Source organism: Vespa mandarinia, chromosome 7, assembly GCF_050613455.1.
Source record: "Vespa mandarinia isolate Hongniang chromosome 7, ASM5061345v1, whole genome shotgun sequence".
Taxonomy (NCBI): Eukaryota; Metazoa; Arthropoda; class Insecta; order Hymenoptera; family Vespidae; genus Vespa; species Vespa mandarinia.
This window is the reverse complement of record NC_140816.1, coordinates 1,617,501-1,635,848: the sequence shown is the minus strand read 5'-3', so window position 1 is coordinate 1,635,848 and position 18,348 is coordinate 1,617,501. Positions and strand designations below refer to the sequence as shown.

The window sequence follows — 18,348 nt, the reverse complement described above, 5'->3', positions numbered from 1 at the left end:
CTTTCCCTCAGCTTTTCCTCTGCTGACTGCTATGAAATAAAATGTTATCAAAGAGATGTAAATGTTTTACATACGTTTTATTATTTTAGACCGTATCTATTATCAATAGGAGATAAGAAAAATAAATAGAAAAACATTTCGATCAAAAAATGTTTCATGATTGACTTACAATGAAAGATTTAAGTATTTGAATAGTAAATAAGTGTTTCTATATTATAATCCACATTATATATATATATATATATATATATATATTTATATATATAAATAGTAAATAGATAAATAAAAATATATTTTATATACATATTTATTTTTATAAATAAAAATATATTTTATATACATATTTAAATAAAAATATATTTTATATACATATATATGAAATCATAATTCGTACATACATAAACACACACACATATATACAGATATAATAATTCTCAAATCTAAATAAATTCGATAAAAAATAAAGAGAAGAAGAAGAGCCTGATTGTTCTTACAAACAAATTTAGTCTTAACATTAAAAAGAAATTCAAGAAATTTTGAAGGACGATTGAGTCCGTCCGCTAAAGTGCACGAAAAAAAAAAATAATAATCCGATAAAAAAAATAAAAATAATTACACCTTTTCTATATTCACATTTGACAATGTTAATCCCACGCTAGTTTTAAAATTTTTATTTCTTCCCATTACTTTCTCCCTTGCGAATAACGTCCAACTCTTGCGTTTATTTACAAGTCCGAGAGTGAAAAATATGAATGTTGTTTTCACGAGCATTTCAATATCGAGCATACGCACATTGAAAGAGAAAGAAAGAAAAAAAACACACATACTTACATATATACATATATACATATGTATGTGTGTGTATATATATACAACGTCGACTATGTTTCATACACTGTAAACACTTTAAATAATAAAGCGGCTAGTGTGTACTTCCGTGCACCCTTCTGTTATTACGTTCCGTTGAAGGGTACTGGGTAACAACGCACCACGAGTTGGTTCGTACGTCTGCATTCGTTATATCCTATCGTAAGGCTTACAGGTATTTAAATTTTTCTCGATAACCCTCCTTTCGAACATTTTCATCGTTAAATTACACTCTCATCTAATGGAAATCATCCACATTTGTGGTATCGGACGATTTGTAATATCAAAACTTAAAATAAATCGATGAAAAAAGTAATAATTGAATTAAATCCACCAAACATTTCTATCTTTTTCTCATTCATATATATATATATATATATATATATATATATATATATATAGGTCGGGGAAAAAGAAATCCATTATTTTATTTTTTTTTTATTTGACCCAAATCGGACAATCTGAAACATGTTAAATAAAGTCTTGAAGTTCACGTAAAAATAATGGATTTCTTTTTCTCCAACTTATATATATATAAGTTGGAGAAAAAGAAATCCATTATATATATATATATATATATATATATATATATATATATATATATATATACATATACATCTTTCATCTTTTTTTTACTTCCATATCAGAAATATATATATATATTTATAAAATTATTTGTAATAATTAATTATATATTTATTTAAATTATAAAATATAATATTTATTAATTTATTAATAATTATTTATTCATATTAAGAAATTTTATTATATATATATATATGTATATAGCCTAATTATAATATATATATATATATATTTAGTACTTTTTCTTCTTGCAAATGAATGTGCACGTGTATTATCGCAGTTTATTATATTGAACCATTCATTTCTTTTCTCTTACATTTTTTTTTTAACTTCAATTAAAAAAATTACACACGTATATATATATATATATATATATATATATATATATATATATATATATATAAATGATTCGTTACAATGATTTACATCATCAGACGATATATCTCACGAACAGAATCTGTTTCGACTGTAATTGTACTTAAGTACCTTTTTATTATAGAAATCGATTCGTACAATGAAAGATCGTAGTCCTAAGTTTCCATTAAAAAAAAAAAAATATCAACAATTTGAAAATCTGATTTAGTATAATTATCTTCAGAAAAGAATATTTTTTGCGTCATCAAATGTGTATCTCTTGAAACACTATAATTTTATCCTGTAACATTTTCTTTTTCATAAAATCAAAAACGACAAAAATATCTAAGATGATAATAATTATTAATTCTCTCTCTCTCTCTCTCACCCCTTTCACTCTCTCTCTCTCACCCCTTTCACTCTCTCTCTCTCTCTCTCTCTCTCTCTCTCTCTCTCTCTCTCTCTCTCTTTCTTTCTCTCTTAATTTATTTCATATAACAAGAACATTCCAGAAAATAAGAAATATCTTAATGATAACTCCGGCACGTTTAAACAAAAGAAAAATAAAAAGAAAAAGAGTTCGTATAAATGTACTATCTTTTTTTAAGTCCCATTTGACTTTGATTTCGACTTTGCAAAATACTTTCTATCGAAAATTAATTATTTCGTTAGAAACGAACTTACAGCGAAATATTATTAAAACGAGCGTTTAAATTCTTCGTGAGAGAATAAAACGTACGTTTTCCAGGAAATCCAAAAAACGTCCGAACATTTGAAAAGATAGTGAGAGATTCATTGATGAATTGTTTATAGGTTTTATATTAACACGCGAACAAAATCTCTCTGAACGTTTTTAAGAAAAGTCATAAGAAAAGTAAATAAAATAAAGATGATTCGTTGAAAATCAAATCCATTCTACCTTGAAATCAAAATTGTATATTTAGACGAATTTTCATTCATCGTTTAAACGTACTAGAGTACGTTATCATTAAAGTATTTCACGCTTAGTTTGAAACATCTTGTAATATCTTCTCCATATTTTATACGTATATATACGTATGCATATATTGTATATATTATCTATGTATATATATATATATATATATATATATATATATATATATATTCATTCTAATCCTTATAGAAAACTAAAGGAAACGCCTTATCTCACTCACTCTCTCTCTCTCTCTCACACACACACACACACACACACACACACACACACACAGACACATTCACTCACTTATTCTCTTTTTTTCCCGATTTACTCCACGATAAACGTAACTATAGTACTACTGGCAAAGATTTTGCATAAAAACTGTATTTGACCTATTTCGATTGCCAAAGTCTTTTCAAAAAGAATATCTTCGAGAATTTTCGAACGACATGATTTAGTTCTTTCTCTCTCTCTCTCTCTCTCTCTCTCTCTCTCTCTCTTTCTCTCTCTATTTTTCTGCAGATATATATGATACATATATACATACATACATACATATATACATATGTACAATACATACATGTATATGTACGTACCGACGTGCATCTATATACGATATAACAAAAACATTTCTAAACCTTTTATCCATTTCTTCTATACATACATATGTGTAAGTATGTATTTCGTACTTTAATAAGACCAAACTTATGAACTTGTTTTATTTCCTTAAAATGATATTATGCACTTCCAACGCATGTACGTGTTCACATATAAAAATAATTTTATTTATACATTGGATATATATATATATATATATTTTTTATATTGTAGATATTGTGTATATATATATTGTATATATATATATATATATATACACATATAAATACACACATATTTGAAACATCTGTTATCCCTCTTCTCCTCTATTCCCTCTCTACCCTATATACTCTATCCCTTATTCCCTTTCTCCCTTTTTAATGTAATTCCAGTGTGCACGTCACCTACATGTAACCTCGTTAGAACAAGGGAAAAGAGAACACCGTCGAATGTTGTATCGGATTGGCTCTAGCGACAATTTGATGAAGCTCGTAGGTAATAGGGAAAATATCGAGATATAATTTGATTCTGCGGTCGTCTATCTCGTCTATGATGACGAAGATATGAGAAAGAAAGAGAAATAAAGATACAAAGAGAGAGAGAGAGAGAGAGAGAGAGAGAGAGAGAGAGAAAGAGAAGATGGAATTTTATAAATTGTTTTTGTATGAAGATTTGCATATCTTTGCGTAATTTCTCAGGAGAGTATAAACAGCGACAGAGAGAGGAGAAGGTATATAGTTTTTTATTATTCTATTTTTTTTTTTTGTATTTTTAATTCTTTTTTTTCCCTTTTTTCTTTTTTGTTTTTGTTTTCATTTATTTATTAACCTTCATTGCCGCACAAAAATTGTCCATTGACTTGTATAAATACTACATGAAAATACATATTTCAGTGTGAAATTTGATAGAATTTATAAATAAAAAAGAAAAACATATTTTTTTATTCGCGATTCGTGATAAAACGGTTTCGAAACGAGAGTAAACTACTCTCGAACTTTTAAATCATTTTTTCACGTTGGTATTACGTTTTTTACGTTCTACGATTTTTTTCTTTTTCTTTCTTTTTTTTTCTTTGTTTCGATTTTTTTCACGAATTTAATCGTTCAATTATGAAACGACATTAAACGTGCATCATAGGTCTTCTATTAGTTAATTATTAGAAAATTTGATTAATCATTTTGGTGTGTTTCATTTTGTTATCTAATTCATGTAGCTGAATTACGGTCGAAGAAAAGGTGTTCAATCGGATTAGAAAATATCATTGAAACCTTACACGTAGAGACTTTCGTGTTTCTTCGACGATGAGTCAAGAACATAATCATTGAACTTGTACAGACGTATATATATATATACATACGTGTGTGTGTATGTGTGTGTGTGTGTGTCTAAGGAAGAAAAAAAATTATTTTTTTATTAAATAATAAAAAAACGTATAAGTATAAGATATTAAATGAATTAAGTTTTTATATACTTGTGCATATCTATTAAATTTATGATACATATGTGCATATCTATAGCTACGTAAGTATTATAAACGTAGCAAACATCGAGTAGGACGAATTACTTGAATGAACGTCGCAAATCGACGCTATGACATAGATTTAAGTACGAAACTTTTCAAGAGACATTTCTAACAGGGGCTTCTTGGTGTTATACATATTTTCTGAACTATGCAACGACGAGCTATATACACATAGACATATATAAATCAGTATTTATATATGCATTATGTATCTCTTTATATATACAAAAATACATAGTAACATGTTAACGTATGTATTACGTGTAAATAGTCGATTTATTGAAAAGTTCTCTCCATTTTATTTATCTTTTTTCTTCTTTTTTTCTTTATTTTTTTTACTAAAAAAAATAAATAAAAAATAAATAAAAATAGAAAAAGAAATTAAAAGGAAATTCTATTCGATAAATATTTAAAATGGAAAATATGTACATATATAATTGTGCAGTAAAATGAACAGTAATTATGAGAAATATATATATATATATATATATATATATATATATATATGTTCATGTATTTCTATATATAATATATATAACATATATAACATTCTATATATAACATATATATACATTCGTTCATATACGTATATTTTTATTATCAAACATTTATATATGTTTTTACATATCTATATAAAGAGAAAAAAATTTTAATTTAAAAATAATTATGAACTAAGTAGACACCAATTATAAAAAACGTACGAACACGTATTCCCGCATATATGTATATTCGCGTACATATTTATTTTCGACAACGTACATATATACCTATTACGTATGAAAATTTTTATGAAATATTATTTAAAAATAATAGTACACTAAATGGATAAGTTGTATTTATTAACATGATAAATATACGAAATTTTGTATATTCAAATAAGTATGTACATATATACGTATACGCATACACATATAACGAACATATTATGTATAATGAAAAATTCATCAGTGCTAATGCTAATGTATCGTTAAGTGTTGTAATACGTCTATCATGAAATCGGATAAATATAAAACAGGACAGTCAATCACAACTACGGTTTATACTATCGTAGTCCGATATCGGTTGAATTGTGCATGATGCAGATCGTTAGAGAAAGTGCACTTCAACGTTCGTACGCGTGGCAGTAATGCAATTCTCTCGAATTTGGCGGGAAGCGTGGACAGTCGACACCCGTCACATCGAAATTACACGAGTCGGATAGCGTACGAAGGTTTAGTGCTCTGTGTTATGTACGATGAAATCTCCCCTTGAAATATCCATCTTCGATTAGAACGCATTTCATCTATGTATGCCACAGTCGGTACTGTACATATACATATATATATACATAGTCGGATGGATAGATATTTCGTATCCATTGATGCATCCATGCACTTCGAAACCAGCCTATACTTACTTTGGAGAAACAAAGTACTACTTACAGCCGCCCTTTTGTTTCGACGATGAGCGTGCCGTATTTTCGTTGTAACTTTCCAGCTTCGTTTTTCTCCCTTTTCTTTTTTTTATTTCTCCGTTTTTTCTTTTTTTTTTTTTTTTTTTTTTTGGAGATATCTTCACATTTTCTCACGAAAATGAATAGTAGAGAATGATAAGAGTATGAAAGAATGCAGCCAAGAAATAAAGTCAGTCATGCCTATTTCCTTTTCAATTTTCTGATAAAACGATGAAAAAAGCAAAGACATTCGATGAATTTTACTTTATCTCAATTCCGATATTCTCTCTCTCTCTCTCTCTCTTTGTCTCTATCTATCTATCTGTCCATCTATCTCTCTTTTTTCCCTTCTCCCTTTTTTCTTTTTTCTTCCTTTCACCACGATATATCTTTCTACTTCTATCGACCGTCGTAAAATGTCGATACTTCGCTTAGACCGACATATTTCTTGAGAATATAAACCCTCTTTGTTAACTCGCATACTTAATACGCCATTCTATGATTTGTCGAGAAATAAAAATATATAAAAAAGAAAACGATAACGCGATATAGAAATATTTCTTTATGGATATTTACTTATATTCACTTAACGATCTCTCTCTCTCTCTCTCTCTCTCTCTATATATATATATATATATATATATATATATATCATTTAATAGTAATAATAATCCAATGTTAAATGTCGTATTCGATTCTATTCATTTTCATCACAGATTGCCGCTGTAATAGGCAATCTTCGTCGTTGCATCGTATGCAAGGCTAAGATGCATTAGGAATACTGTAGAGTTTCTCACACGGGAACGTGCACGATAGAGAGAGAGAGAAAGAGAGAGAGAGAGAGAGAGAGAAAGAGAGAGTGTCAACGCGAACTTTGCCTCGAAGTCTCGCTAAGTCAATTATGCGCTAAGTATAACCGTATAAAATCACGGTTACCATCGTAATTACATGGAGATCCGAGTGGCAAGACTATAAGCGAATATAGCGTAATATAGCACGACGAGTGGGTATTTTGTTGATAAGAAGAAGAAAAAAAAAAAAAGAAAAAAGAGAAAGAAAAAAGTCGATAGATAGCGGTAACATGCACGATGGACAATAATAAAAAAGAGTAAAAAAAACGGAACGAAAGAGAGGAAACAGAAGGGGGGAAAAAAGGTGAAAAAAATCAAATCATTTCCTGTAATAATATTTAATCGGATATGTGTAGGTGTGATCATTCGTTTTTTCGTTTTTTTTTTGTCGTTTTTCCAAAAGTCCGTATCGTCAAAATGCATGCAAACCTATACAAACATATACACACACATACCTGTACATTCACCCATAGAGATTCCTATATACATACAGAACAAGAAAGATAGAGAGAGAGAGAGAGAGTGAGAGAGAGAGAGAGAGAGTGAGAGAGAGAGAGAGAGAGAGAGAAAATATCAGAGTAGTTTTGCAAACGAAAAACACAGCGTATATTCGTGCCGAGTAAAAAAGAGAGTATTCACCCGTTCGTATCTCTGAGCAGACGAGAAGTAATTCCATAAGTGAGAGTACCCTCATAGGTTAATTATGCGTTTCGTAAAACGGTCTAGACTACCGTTTTACCTTCCTTGACATGCATATGAGCCTAACGTTTTTTCTACGGCTAACATTTTTTCATAAATGAGAAATAGGAAGAGGGGAGGGAGGGGGTGAAAAGAGGGAGGGAGAGGAAAAAAAGAGGGGTTATTTTTCTCATTAAAACGATTCAGACCTTTTTTCCATTTTAATTGCAAAACGAATATCTTTAAAAATATACGAGATTTCACTCTCTCTCTCTCTCTTTCTTTCAAAATCATTAAACGTATGAGAAATGCTTTATCAATCAGATTTAGACGAATTATTTTTTCATTATTTCGACGATAAAAATGATATAATTTTTATCGCAGGGACTCTGAATAGATTCACATATGAGAAAGAGAGAGAGAGAGAGAGAGAGAGAGAGAGAGAAAGAAAAGAGAAAACGTGACAAGGCATCACTGTCATAATTTCAAGATATGTATCTTTGATTTTATTTTTCTCTCTTCTTTTCTCTCTCTCTCTCTCTCTTTCTATCTATTTCTATTTCTGACTCTTTCTCTCTTTTAAATAAAAATCCATGCGTCGAATTAATTCAACGGAAACGCTATGTCATCGTCAAATATGCAAATCTTTCTAGCGAACCACATATATCAAACGAAACTACGAGATATATATATATATATATATAGGTGCAATGAAAAAAAAAAAATAAAAAACTAAAACGAAAAAGTAGAGAAAAAAGAACGTAACAGTCATTCGGACTATAAATCATTTCGATACGTTTCAATGCGAGCGTTAACAATATAATACGATACAAATCGAACATTTTATTTCATTGTTAGATCCTTTTTAATTTTTTTTTTCTTTTTTTTCTATCTTTTTTAATTCCATCGTACAACGTCGGTATCAATCGTTTTTCGTACGGATTATTAATGGAGACACAAAAGGAATAAAATTCTTCATAATTTTATTATAAATATCGGTATGCTTTAAATAACCTTATAGCGTTTACATAGATTTTTTGACCATAGAATTATACAAACTATTTGTCCATGATAGTAATATATTCTTTATGATAGCGTGATAACACTATCTATTTGCGTTGATCAGTATTATTATTAATTAATATGTAAGTATATTAATAAAATATTTTGTCAAATAAATGATCGGTGTATCTATATGTGAATATTTTGATCGGTATAATATAATTAAGTGTCAGAATTGCATAACTTGCGTATTATGTATTATTATTTTATTATAAATATCTACCGATCAGATTTATATAAAATAATGATCAAATGTTTAAAAATACTGACTCAATAAATAGCAACCATAGAATAATACATGTTCAATATACGAGGTCAAGGGATGGGGATACTTCTTTGATGAGGAGATATTAATGTGTGTGTATGTATGTGTGTATGTATGTGTGTATGTATGTGTGTATACAAAACGATTACTATAGCAATTCTTGATATTAGAACCTTGATTGAGTCTTAACAATGACCGTGTTATTTGCTGTTGAATCGTTGATTTATCATTTTTGAAATATTCATTGTAATTCATCAATGAACAATTTCCAAATGCTTTAATCGATTATAAAAGAATTCCAATCGTTTAAATTCCAACGAACTACTTTCCATAACTTCATAACGTATATTGAAAAGATTTCATTTACTTTAATGGAAGTTTAAAAGCTAATGATATACGGTATGACAATAAAATATTATAATAATGAAATAAAAACTATTAAAAATATATATCCGAAAGAATTTTGTCGACGTTTGCTATTATACTCGAAAATTATTATTAAACTCATGTTTAAAAGTAATTTTTCGGAATTTATTACTTAAGATTAACGATTAAAGAAATTACTAGAATCCAAAACGATCGTGAAAATTGAAAGTATTATAATATATTGGATAACGGGATCATTTACAAATAATTTTCAAAGATATCGTATTAATATCCATTTTGATTTTATTCGATTGAAATTTATTAAAGCATTTAATTTTCCAATTCGTTAGACATTATCAGCTTCTTCGAGGGTTTCGCTTTTATCCTTTGTACTTCTATTATATTGATTAAACGTTTTACGGTGTAACACTTGATAGCAGGAAACTACAAACGATATCTTTCTCTTCGATCTTCTTATTTCCTTCCGTAATCGTATCTTTACTTTTTATTAAGAAAAAGAAAGAAGAAGAGGAGAATAAGAAAAGGAGAGAGAGTGAGAGAGTGAGAGAAAGATAAAGGCAGCATTATTTTTTCGTTTGAAAAAGAATATAATAAGATTTGCATTGTTCGAGAATGCCATCGAATTCGTTAGACTTTGATGGAAAAGAAAACGAATGATAAAAAAACAAAAAGGAGATAATTGCCTCGTTGAATATTCAACGATGATGTAAAGTATATCGTATTAATATTAATGTGTCAAAATAATTATGAATTTTTAAAGTAAACGTTTAATTTTTATTCTTTTTTCCAATAATATTATACATATATTTAATTGGATATAATATATATTATATCCAATTAAATATACGTTATTCTCGATTATAAAATTTATAGATATTTTTTATTCGTTATTAAATCAAACAAATTGATACTAATATGATAACTATAATTGATACTATATTATCTTAATTGATAATAAATTATGTAATATCATTGTATATAAATACACACTGGTCTTTCACGTTTTCCGAAAGTACAGAAATAAAAGATTAAATTTAGTCAGAAGGATATATAGAAAAAAGAAGGAAATAAAAAAAAAAGAAAAAGAAAAAAAGAAAATTAATCAGTAGCATCACAAAATTTTTGATATAAAAAAATTTGATTAAATGATATTGTGAATGACGTTAAATATGTTTCTAAAATAATATTCAATGTGAACGAATCGGGAAAATAAACGAGTATATAGTATAAAGAAAAGATAGAGTACATAGAAAAACACGAAAAAAAAAAAAAATAAAAAGAAATATTAAAACAAATATAAATCTTAATGCACTATTTTGCATAAGTATAAAAAATATATTATAATTAATCTATGTATCGAAACAAAAGAATGCATTATGAAAAATTGACGAATATATATTAGTGAAAACTTTTCATTATGTAATTTTTTTTATTATGTAATATTTAAGTGGTAGGAACTTGAGACCATTCGAAGAAGAAGGATATTTATATACATAGATGACGTTTTGTGTACACATACACACGCGCGCACATGCATTTATATCTCCAACAACATGGAATTGTGAACCCTCCTTGAAAAATAAGTCAAAGGTTCAAAGGGTAAAATGGGCTAAGAGAAATTCGAGTACGTATGATATCGAACGTTTCATTTAGCTTTTTTTTTTATTTTCCATTTAATGAAAACACGAGAGCACTTAGGATCGTTCATGTATTTAGAAAATGTCGCATGTTCATACACATGGGGATAAAATCATTGAATAATCAGAGAAAAAGGAAAAAACAATATTTATTACTTATAACAATACAACGTTTAATTTATAATTTGTAGTATAAAATTTTGTTAAAATGAAAATTATAATAATCTAATCGTTCTATTATCACCGTTTCAATATTTATTAATTTTAATTAAACTAGATTATAATATACTATACTCTATATAATTAATATACTCAAGTAAATATAATATAGTATACTATATTATACTAATATATAATATACATATAGTATATTACTATACACTATAGTATACTCTTACATACTACAATATTATACTAATATATTGTCATATCATTAGTATAATATAAGTATGTATTTATTGTTAGTATAATGTGTGTGTATATTTATGCACATATATACACACAAAATAATAATATATAATAATAATAATATAATAAAGAAGTTAGAGTAATATAATTTTTGTTTAAAAATTTAAAAAAAAAAAAAAAAATAGATCATATGTTATCACTTTTTTACGATCACTATACATGCATACTCAAGGTATATTTTGTGTTCTTTATTTTTTTATTATTTCTTTTTTTTTTCTTCTTTTTAAGGATTGGTCAAACTGGGCGTCCACTGCGTGTTGGGCAAGAAGGTGGCGATCAAGATCATCAACCGCGAAAAATTGTCGGAGTCCGTGTTGATGAAAGTTGAACGCGAGATCGCCATTATGAAGTTGATAGATCATCCCCATGTTCTCGGCCTTTCGGACGTTTACGAGAATAAGAAATATCTGTGAGTAAATAACTTTTCTTTCTGTTTTTTTTTTCTATTTTTACAAAGCTTATAATTTAATAATCTTCGATCGATTTGTTTTATTTCGTCAAGTTTTAATTGTTCAAGTTTCGTCACATTTTAATTGAAGAGAGACGAAAAAAACGATCGAACGATTAATTCAATTTGATACAGTTCGTTGACCTCCTTACGTCTATCTTTTTGTATGTTTTTTTTGTCCTTTTTTTTTTTATTTTCTTCATTCTTTTCTCTATGTACGATAGATACCTCGTTCTGGAACACGTCTCAGGTGGAGAGCTCTTCGATTATCTGGTTAAGAAGGGCAGATTAACGCCGAAAGAGGCCAGAAGATTTTTTCGACAAATCATTTCCGCATTAGACTTTTGCCATAGCCATAGCATATGGTAAGTTAAGCCATGTTTTTATTTTTTTATTTTTTCATACGATAATATTGCAACATAAATGGACGATATGATCAATACGAATGTGACTGAGATATAAGCTAGAATGAAAATTATTTTTCCACAAAAAGTCGGTTATATTTTTCATATTATAAAAAAAATATCGAAATTCTATTATACCTATGAAAACTTCTTGATTTTTATGTCCGTTGAACGAAGATTTTAAAACAGATTTAAAAAAAAAAGAAAAAAAATTCGATACATCATAAATTTCTCATATTTTCTTCAATGTGAAGAAAAATATTTATCACAAAAGTTTTTCTCGATACAAATGATCGAAATCTTATGGCATTGTTCTCATTAACGACGTTCGATTGTTATTCGTTCTATTTGTTATTATTTAATAATTCTAAAATGTAAAATAATGCAAATAGAAAAACCTTATTAGATATCAACACTTATGGATATCCGTAAAACGTAAATACAATTTACAAACCGTCTTTCTCCATCCCCCTATATCTCATCTTCTTCTTCTTCTTTCGATGAGGCCTGCTAGGGACCACGTGCCAATTTCATTTCTTCACACTTAGCTGTTCTCTTTTCCGTTCCCTCCAATATTCCTTCATCTTTTCACTATGCTGTTTTCTGTCCTCAGACCATTTCGCACCAGGTTTCTTCTTCAATCTTCCTTGGAATCCTTCCATGCTTAATACCCTCTTTCTAAAAATCTCTCTATCTATAATTTCTTCTTCACTTATATTATTTCTTTTTAGATCTTTCTTTACTTCTTGAATCTAGTTAGTTGTTATCTTTTTCTCCCAAAGGTACATGAGTATTCTTTTTGTTAATCTGGAATCATCCATTCTATAAATATGGCCAAAAAATTGCAGTCTTCTTCTCCTTATCTTTTCTGTTATGCCTTTTATGTTCCTGTATATTTCATCACTAGATCTTAATTTCCATACTTCTGTTGTTTTCACTGGACCTAAAATTTTCCTCATGATTTTCCTTTCTAGTACTTCTAGTTTATCTAATCTATAATTTAGTACCAAACATTAACTCGCGTATAAGCATTCCAATTTCACTACTGTAGTGTAGTGCCTTATTTTAAGATTTTTAGATAAACACTTTTTGTTATAAAAATTCTTAGTGATATTATACGCCCTTTCCCTTTTATGTACCCTTTCTTCTACTGCAGATTTTTCTAAATCATTTTCTTGAATTATTTCTCCCAGGTATTTGAATTTCTTTACTTTTTTCACTGGACTAATATCTGTAGTCAAAAACTATCTCGACGTTTGTAATAAATTTAGTTTTTTCTACGGAGATTTTCAAACCTACTTTGTTGGCTATTTCTTACAAGAGATTGATTTGTGTTGTTGCACTTTTTAGGTTGTCTGACACTATAGCAAAATCGTCTGCGAATGCTAGGCAACTTATTTCAATGCCTTTATTTTTTCTCCCCAAAGTTACTGGCGAACTGTTATGTTCTTTTAGCTTTACATTCCAAATTCTGACAATTTTTTCTAGAACACAGTTGAACAGAAAAGATGATAAACCATCACCTTGCCTTACACCTGTATTTATCTCAATAGGTTTGGATATCTCACCCATAAATTTTACTTTTAAAATCGTGTCAGTAAGTGTTTCATGTATTAAGTTTGCCAATTTATTTTTAACTCCAAATTCACGTATCGTTTTATCTATGGTTTCTCTATCAACCGAGTGAAGTGACTTTTTAAAATCTATAAAAGTTACAACTATCTCCTTTGAATTCAGTATCCTATGGCGAATTATGGATTTTAAATTAAAATCCATATTTCTCCTATACCTCATATTATAATAACATTTTATTAAGAAATCTATTTAAAGTAAATACGTAATATTCTTACGTCAGGCACAAAGACTAACTGACACGATTGTCGTCTATATGAGTCTACTATATGAATTCTACGAATTGGGTTAAGGATTCGTTCTTAGTGTTTAGCGGGGACAGAGAAGAGAGGGAGAGGGAGAGGAAAGAAGTGGGAGTTAGGAGATGGAAGGAATTGTAAAAGGAAACAAAACAAAGGGCAGACGATGAGAGTGAAGTTCGAAAAGGCCTAGTTGGCAAAGAGTATCGGGAAAACTGGAGTTCAATCGAATAAATTTTCTCTTCGCGATGGTAGACCTAATTTATAGACGAGAGGTAGGACAAGAAGGAGGAGAAAGAGGAGGAAAAGGAGGAGAGGACACCTTCGTAAGATTGGTTCACTCGATCGAGAATATAATGGGGCGTAGAATACCTCAGATCAACTTTGAGCTAAATTAAAACATTACGTGATTTCGTGAATTCTTTTTTTTTTTTTTTTTTTTTTTATAACGCAAATACATTTTTAAACCTATCGGATTATTATTTCCGAGGGTATAAATATTACAGTACTTTATTTGGAGTCAAAATTATTCATTCTATATTATAAATCACAATAGCTGTTCAAAGTGCCTGCTGGGATGTATAGCGCATCCCAAAGTGCACAACTTCGAAATTACTTTGAGGTATGCGCAAACAACTAGGATTATAAATACATATTTAAACTTATATCAATCGTTTGTTGAATTTAACACAAGGCTAAATCTAAGGTGGCCATCGTTCTTTTATTTTTTTCAGTCATAGAGATTTAAAGCCTGAAAATTTGTTATTGGATGAGAAGAACAATATTAAGATAGCGGATTTTGGGATGGCGTCGTTGCAGCCAGCGGGTTCAATGTTGGAAACAAGCTGTGGCTCGCCCCATTATGCCTGTCCGGAAGTGATCAGAGTTAGTTTCTTAATATGATCGTATGATAATGTATTCTCATTTTGACAAACGATTCTTTCGTAATAAAACAAAAACAACAACAACAATAAAAAAAAATAAATAAATAAAAAAGAATGAAAAATAAGAAAAACTCATTCTTTCATTTATTACAGGGAGAAAAATACGATGGTAGAAAAGCAGACGTATGGTCATGCGGTGTTATACTTTATGCACTTTTAGTTGGAGCTTTACCCTTCGACGACGATAATCTAAGAAAATTATTAGAGAAAGTTAAACGCGGAGTGTTTTACATACCACACTTCGTACCACCGGAATGCCAGAATCTACTTCGAGGAATGATAGAGGTTGATCCGGACAAAAGATTAACGGTAAGCTACTTACACAATGGCAAATCGAATTTCTCTCTTCCCCTCGCATTCCCCTCCCCTCTTCCCTCTTTCATCCCACCTATTCCATTTACCATAACATACGATCGTGTTCCTAATACTTTATTTTTTCTATTTTCTTTTTCTTTTTCTTTTTTTTTTTTTGCTACATTCTCTAGTTTTTTTCTATTTTGTTTTAATTTACTAATCGTTCAAATTAAGCACAAGAAATATAATAAAGTATAATATACTCCACGTACATACATCGTAGATATAAAATAAATATCTGCATCCTATGTGAAAGTGCACATAAAATAAAATATATATTGCATAAAATAAAATAATAAAATAAATATATGTACCCTACGTATACTAAATGTATAAAAAAAGATATATATATATACATCCCCAAGTGTATTATAAATATAAAAATAAATATATATTATACTATATATGTTATAATAAATTTATAATCATGTATAGTACGGATATAATACATATCTATAAGTATGCAACGTGTCATCTCTTTTTGTTCTTTTTGAATGAATCTTTTTAATCTTTTAATCTTTTAATTTAATCTTTTAATTTAATATTTTGAATATTTTTATAATATTCAAATAATATCGCACATAACGATATTATTTTTCAGCTTGCCGAAATAAACAGGCACCTGTGGGTAACGGCGGCGGGGAAAGGAGAATTAGAATTGGAATTATCGATGATGGACGTGGTGCAAACGCACGTTCTTCCGTCCGTTGACGCCATCGATCCCGACGTCTTGCAAGCGATCGCCAGTTTGGGATGTTTCAAAGAACGCGATAAATTAATTCAAGAACTTCTTAGCCCGAAGTAAGAGATTTTCAAAAGGAATTATAAAAGATTAATATAGAGAAGTATAACAATTAGATTATTATACGTTCAATCAATATTATTTTATTAATCGTAAGTATTTTGTAAAACAAATGATCAGTATTTATGAGTATAATTTCAATAGAATGTTTGAAAATCGAGCATTAGCTTTAACAACAACAAAAAAAAAAAATATGAGAAATGACCATATCCTCGCTAAAAATATTCTAATTTTAAAAACTTATTCTCTTTATATTCGTACGATCGAAATCATAATCATAATATATCGAATCGATTTATTTAGTCAATCTCTCGATAACAAATTCGATCGAATTTCGAATATTTTTTCCCGTACATGTCTCTCCTTTATTTATTTATTTTTTTATTTTGTTTTGTTCCCTTTTCTTTTCTTTTTCTTCTCTTACCGCGATATCAATTGTATGATTGTTTTTTTCTTTCTCTCCTCCTTTTTTTTCTAGTCATAACACGGAGAAAGTGATATACTTTCTCTTGCTCGAAAGAAAACGAAGGAGGCCAGCATGCGAGGACGAGCTCGAGGTAATGAGAGGTGGTGTAAGAGGATCCGGGGGACAATTGGAAGCCGATCCACCAAGAAAACGAGTGGATACGTGTCGTGTTAACGGCAGTACCGCGTTAAATCTTGGACAAATTAGTCATGGTTCACCTTTGACACCAAGAAGACAGTCAAGGTAAAATTAAACAACTTTTAAAGAGATATTGGCTTTGAAAAAAAAAAAAAAATGAGAAATGACTATATCCTCTTTAATAATATTTTGATTTTAAAAACTTATCTTCTTCATATTCGTGTATATTACATTAAAAAGCTTCTCCTGTAATTATTTCAAAATCAATTTTTCAATTGAGGACAAGTTAAAAGCATTGACACTTTTAAAAATATTATATTATATTTTCTATTACCATTTTACTACCATTCTTTGTTTTTTTTTGTCTTTTATATATATATGAATATTTGGATCAGTAAACCATGAAGTATCAAAGATGCGTCATTATATATTAGATATTAATATTTTATTATAAATATTGATTAGATTTATTTAAAAATATCGAAAGGAAAAGAATATATTGAAAATAACGACGGAATAAATAATAGCCAAATTAAAGATGATTTTACATATTCTTTTTCTATATCTTTCTTATTTTCTTTCTCTTTCTCTCTATTTTCTTCTACTTTCTTGTTTCCTTTATTCGTGCTTTTATTCACGATGACAAGGCATATTTCTTTGTAACGAAGAAAAATAACAATGTTAACGACGGCGAACGTCTTATCACAACTCTGACCTAGATCTTGGTTCTATCACTTTTCGATCACGGTACAGTGAACATTCGGCTTTAAGGAAACTCAAATAATTATTATATTTTGTTATAATTCTACAGCTCTTTCTTTCAGTGATATCTTTCTTCTTGCTTTCTTTCCTTTTTTATTTGCCTTATTTTCGTTCTTTTCTTTTTTTCTTTTTTTTTTCTATTATCAATTATTCGTTTTTTTGTATTCAATGAAATATCACAATATCAAACGAATTGTGGATAGCAAAAAAAGTATGCATTGGCTTTGATTTTTTTGAACAAAAAAAGAAAAAATAATTACATTTTGCTAGAATTTCAATTCTTTTGTCTTTTTTATTCCTTTTTTTTTGTATACAATGAAATATCATTATTTCAAATGAATTTTCGATCACAAAAAAAGTGAGTATCAGCTATGACGAGAAGTAATTACATTTCCTCCCTACAATTTATTGCCTTTCTTTTTTCTTCGTTCATTTCTTTTTTTTTTATATTGAACGCACATAATTTCAATAGAATACTTAACGGAATAAAAATCGAGCATTAAGTTTGAAATAAATA

General features: G+C 28.5%; 1 protein-coding gene across 9 annotated transcripts in view; it reads left to right on the top strand.

The window, feature by feature from the left end:
- sff (BRSK family serine/threonine-protein kinase sugar-free frosting) overlaps window positions 1-18,348 on the top strand; it is a 38,337-nt gene that overhangs the window by 8,970 nt on the left and 11,019 nt on the right. For all 9 annotated transcript variants that reach the window (XM_085658181.1, XM_085658180.1, XM_085658178.1 and 6 more), the window contains exons 2-7: window positions 11,871-12,051; window positions 12,315-12,455; window positions 15,100-15,250; window positions 15,403-15,618; window positions 16,265-16,464; window positions 16,944-17,174. In XM_085658181.1, coding sequence (XP_085514307.1) covers window positions 11,871-12,051; window positions 12,315-12,455; window positions 15,100-15,250; window positions 15,403-15,618; window positions 16,265-16,464; window positions 16,944-17,174 — 1,120 coding nt within the window. The remainder of the gene's footprint in view (window positions 1-11,870; window positions 12,052-12,314; window positions 12,456-15,099; window positions 15,251-15,402; window positions 15,619-16,264; window positions 16,465-16,943; window positions 17,175-18,348) is intronic.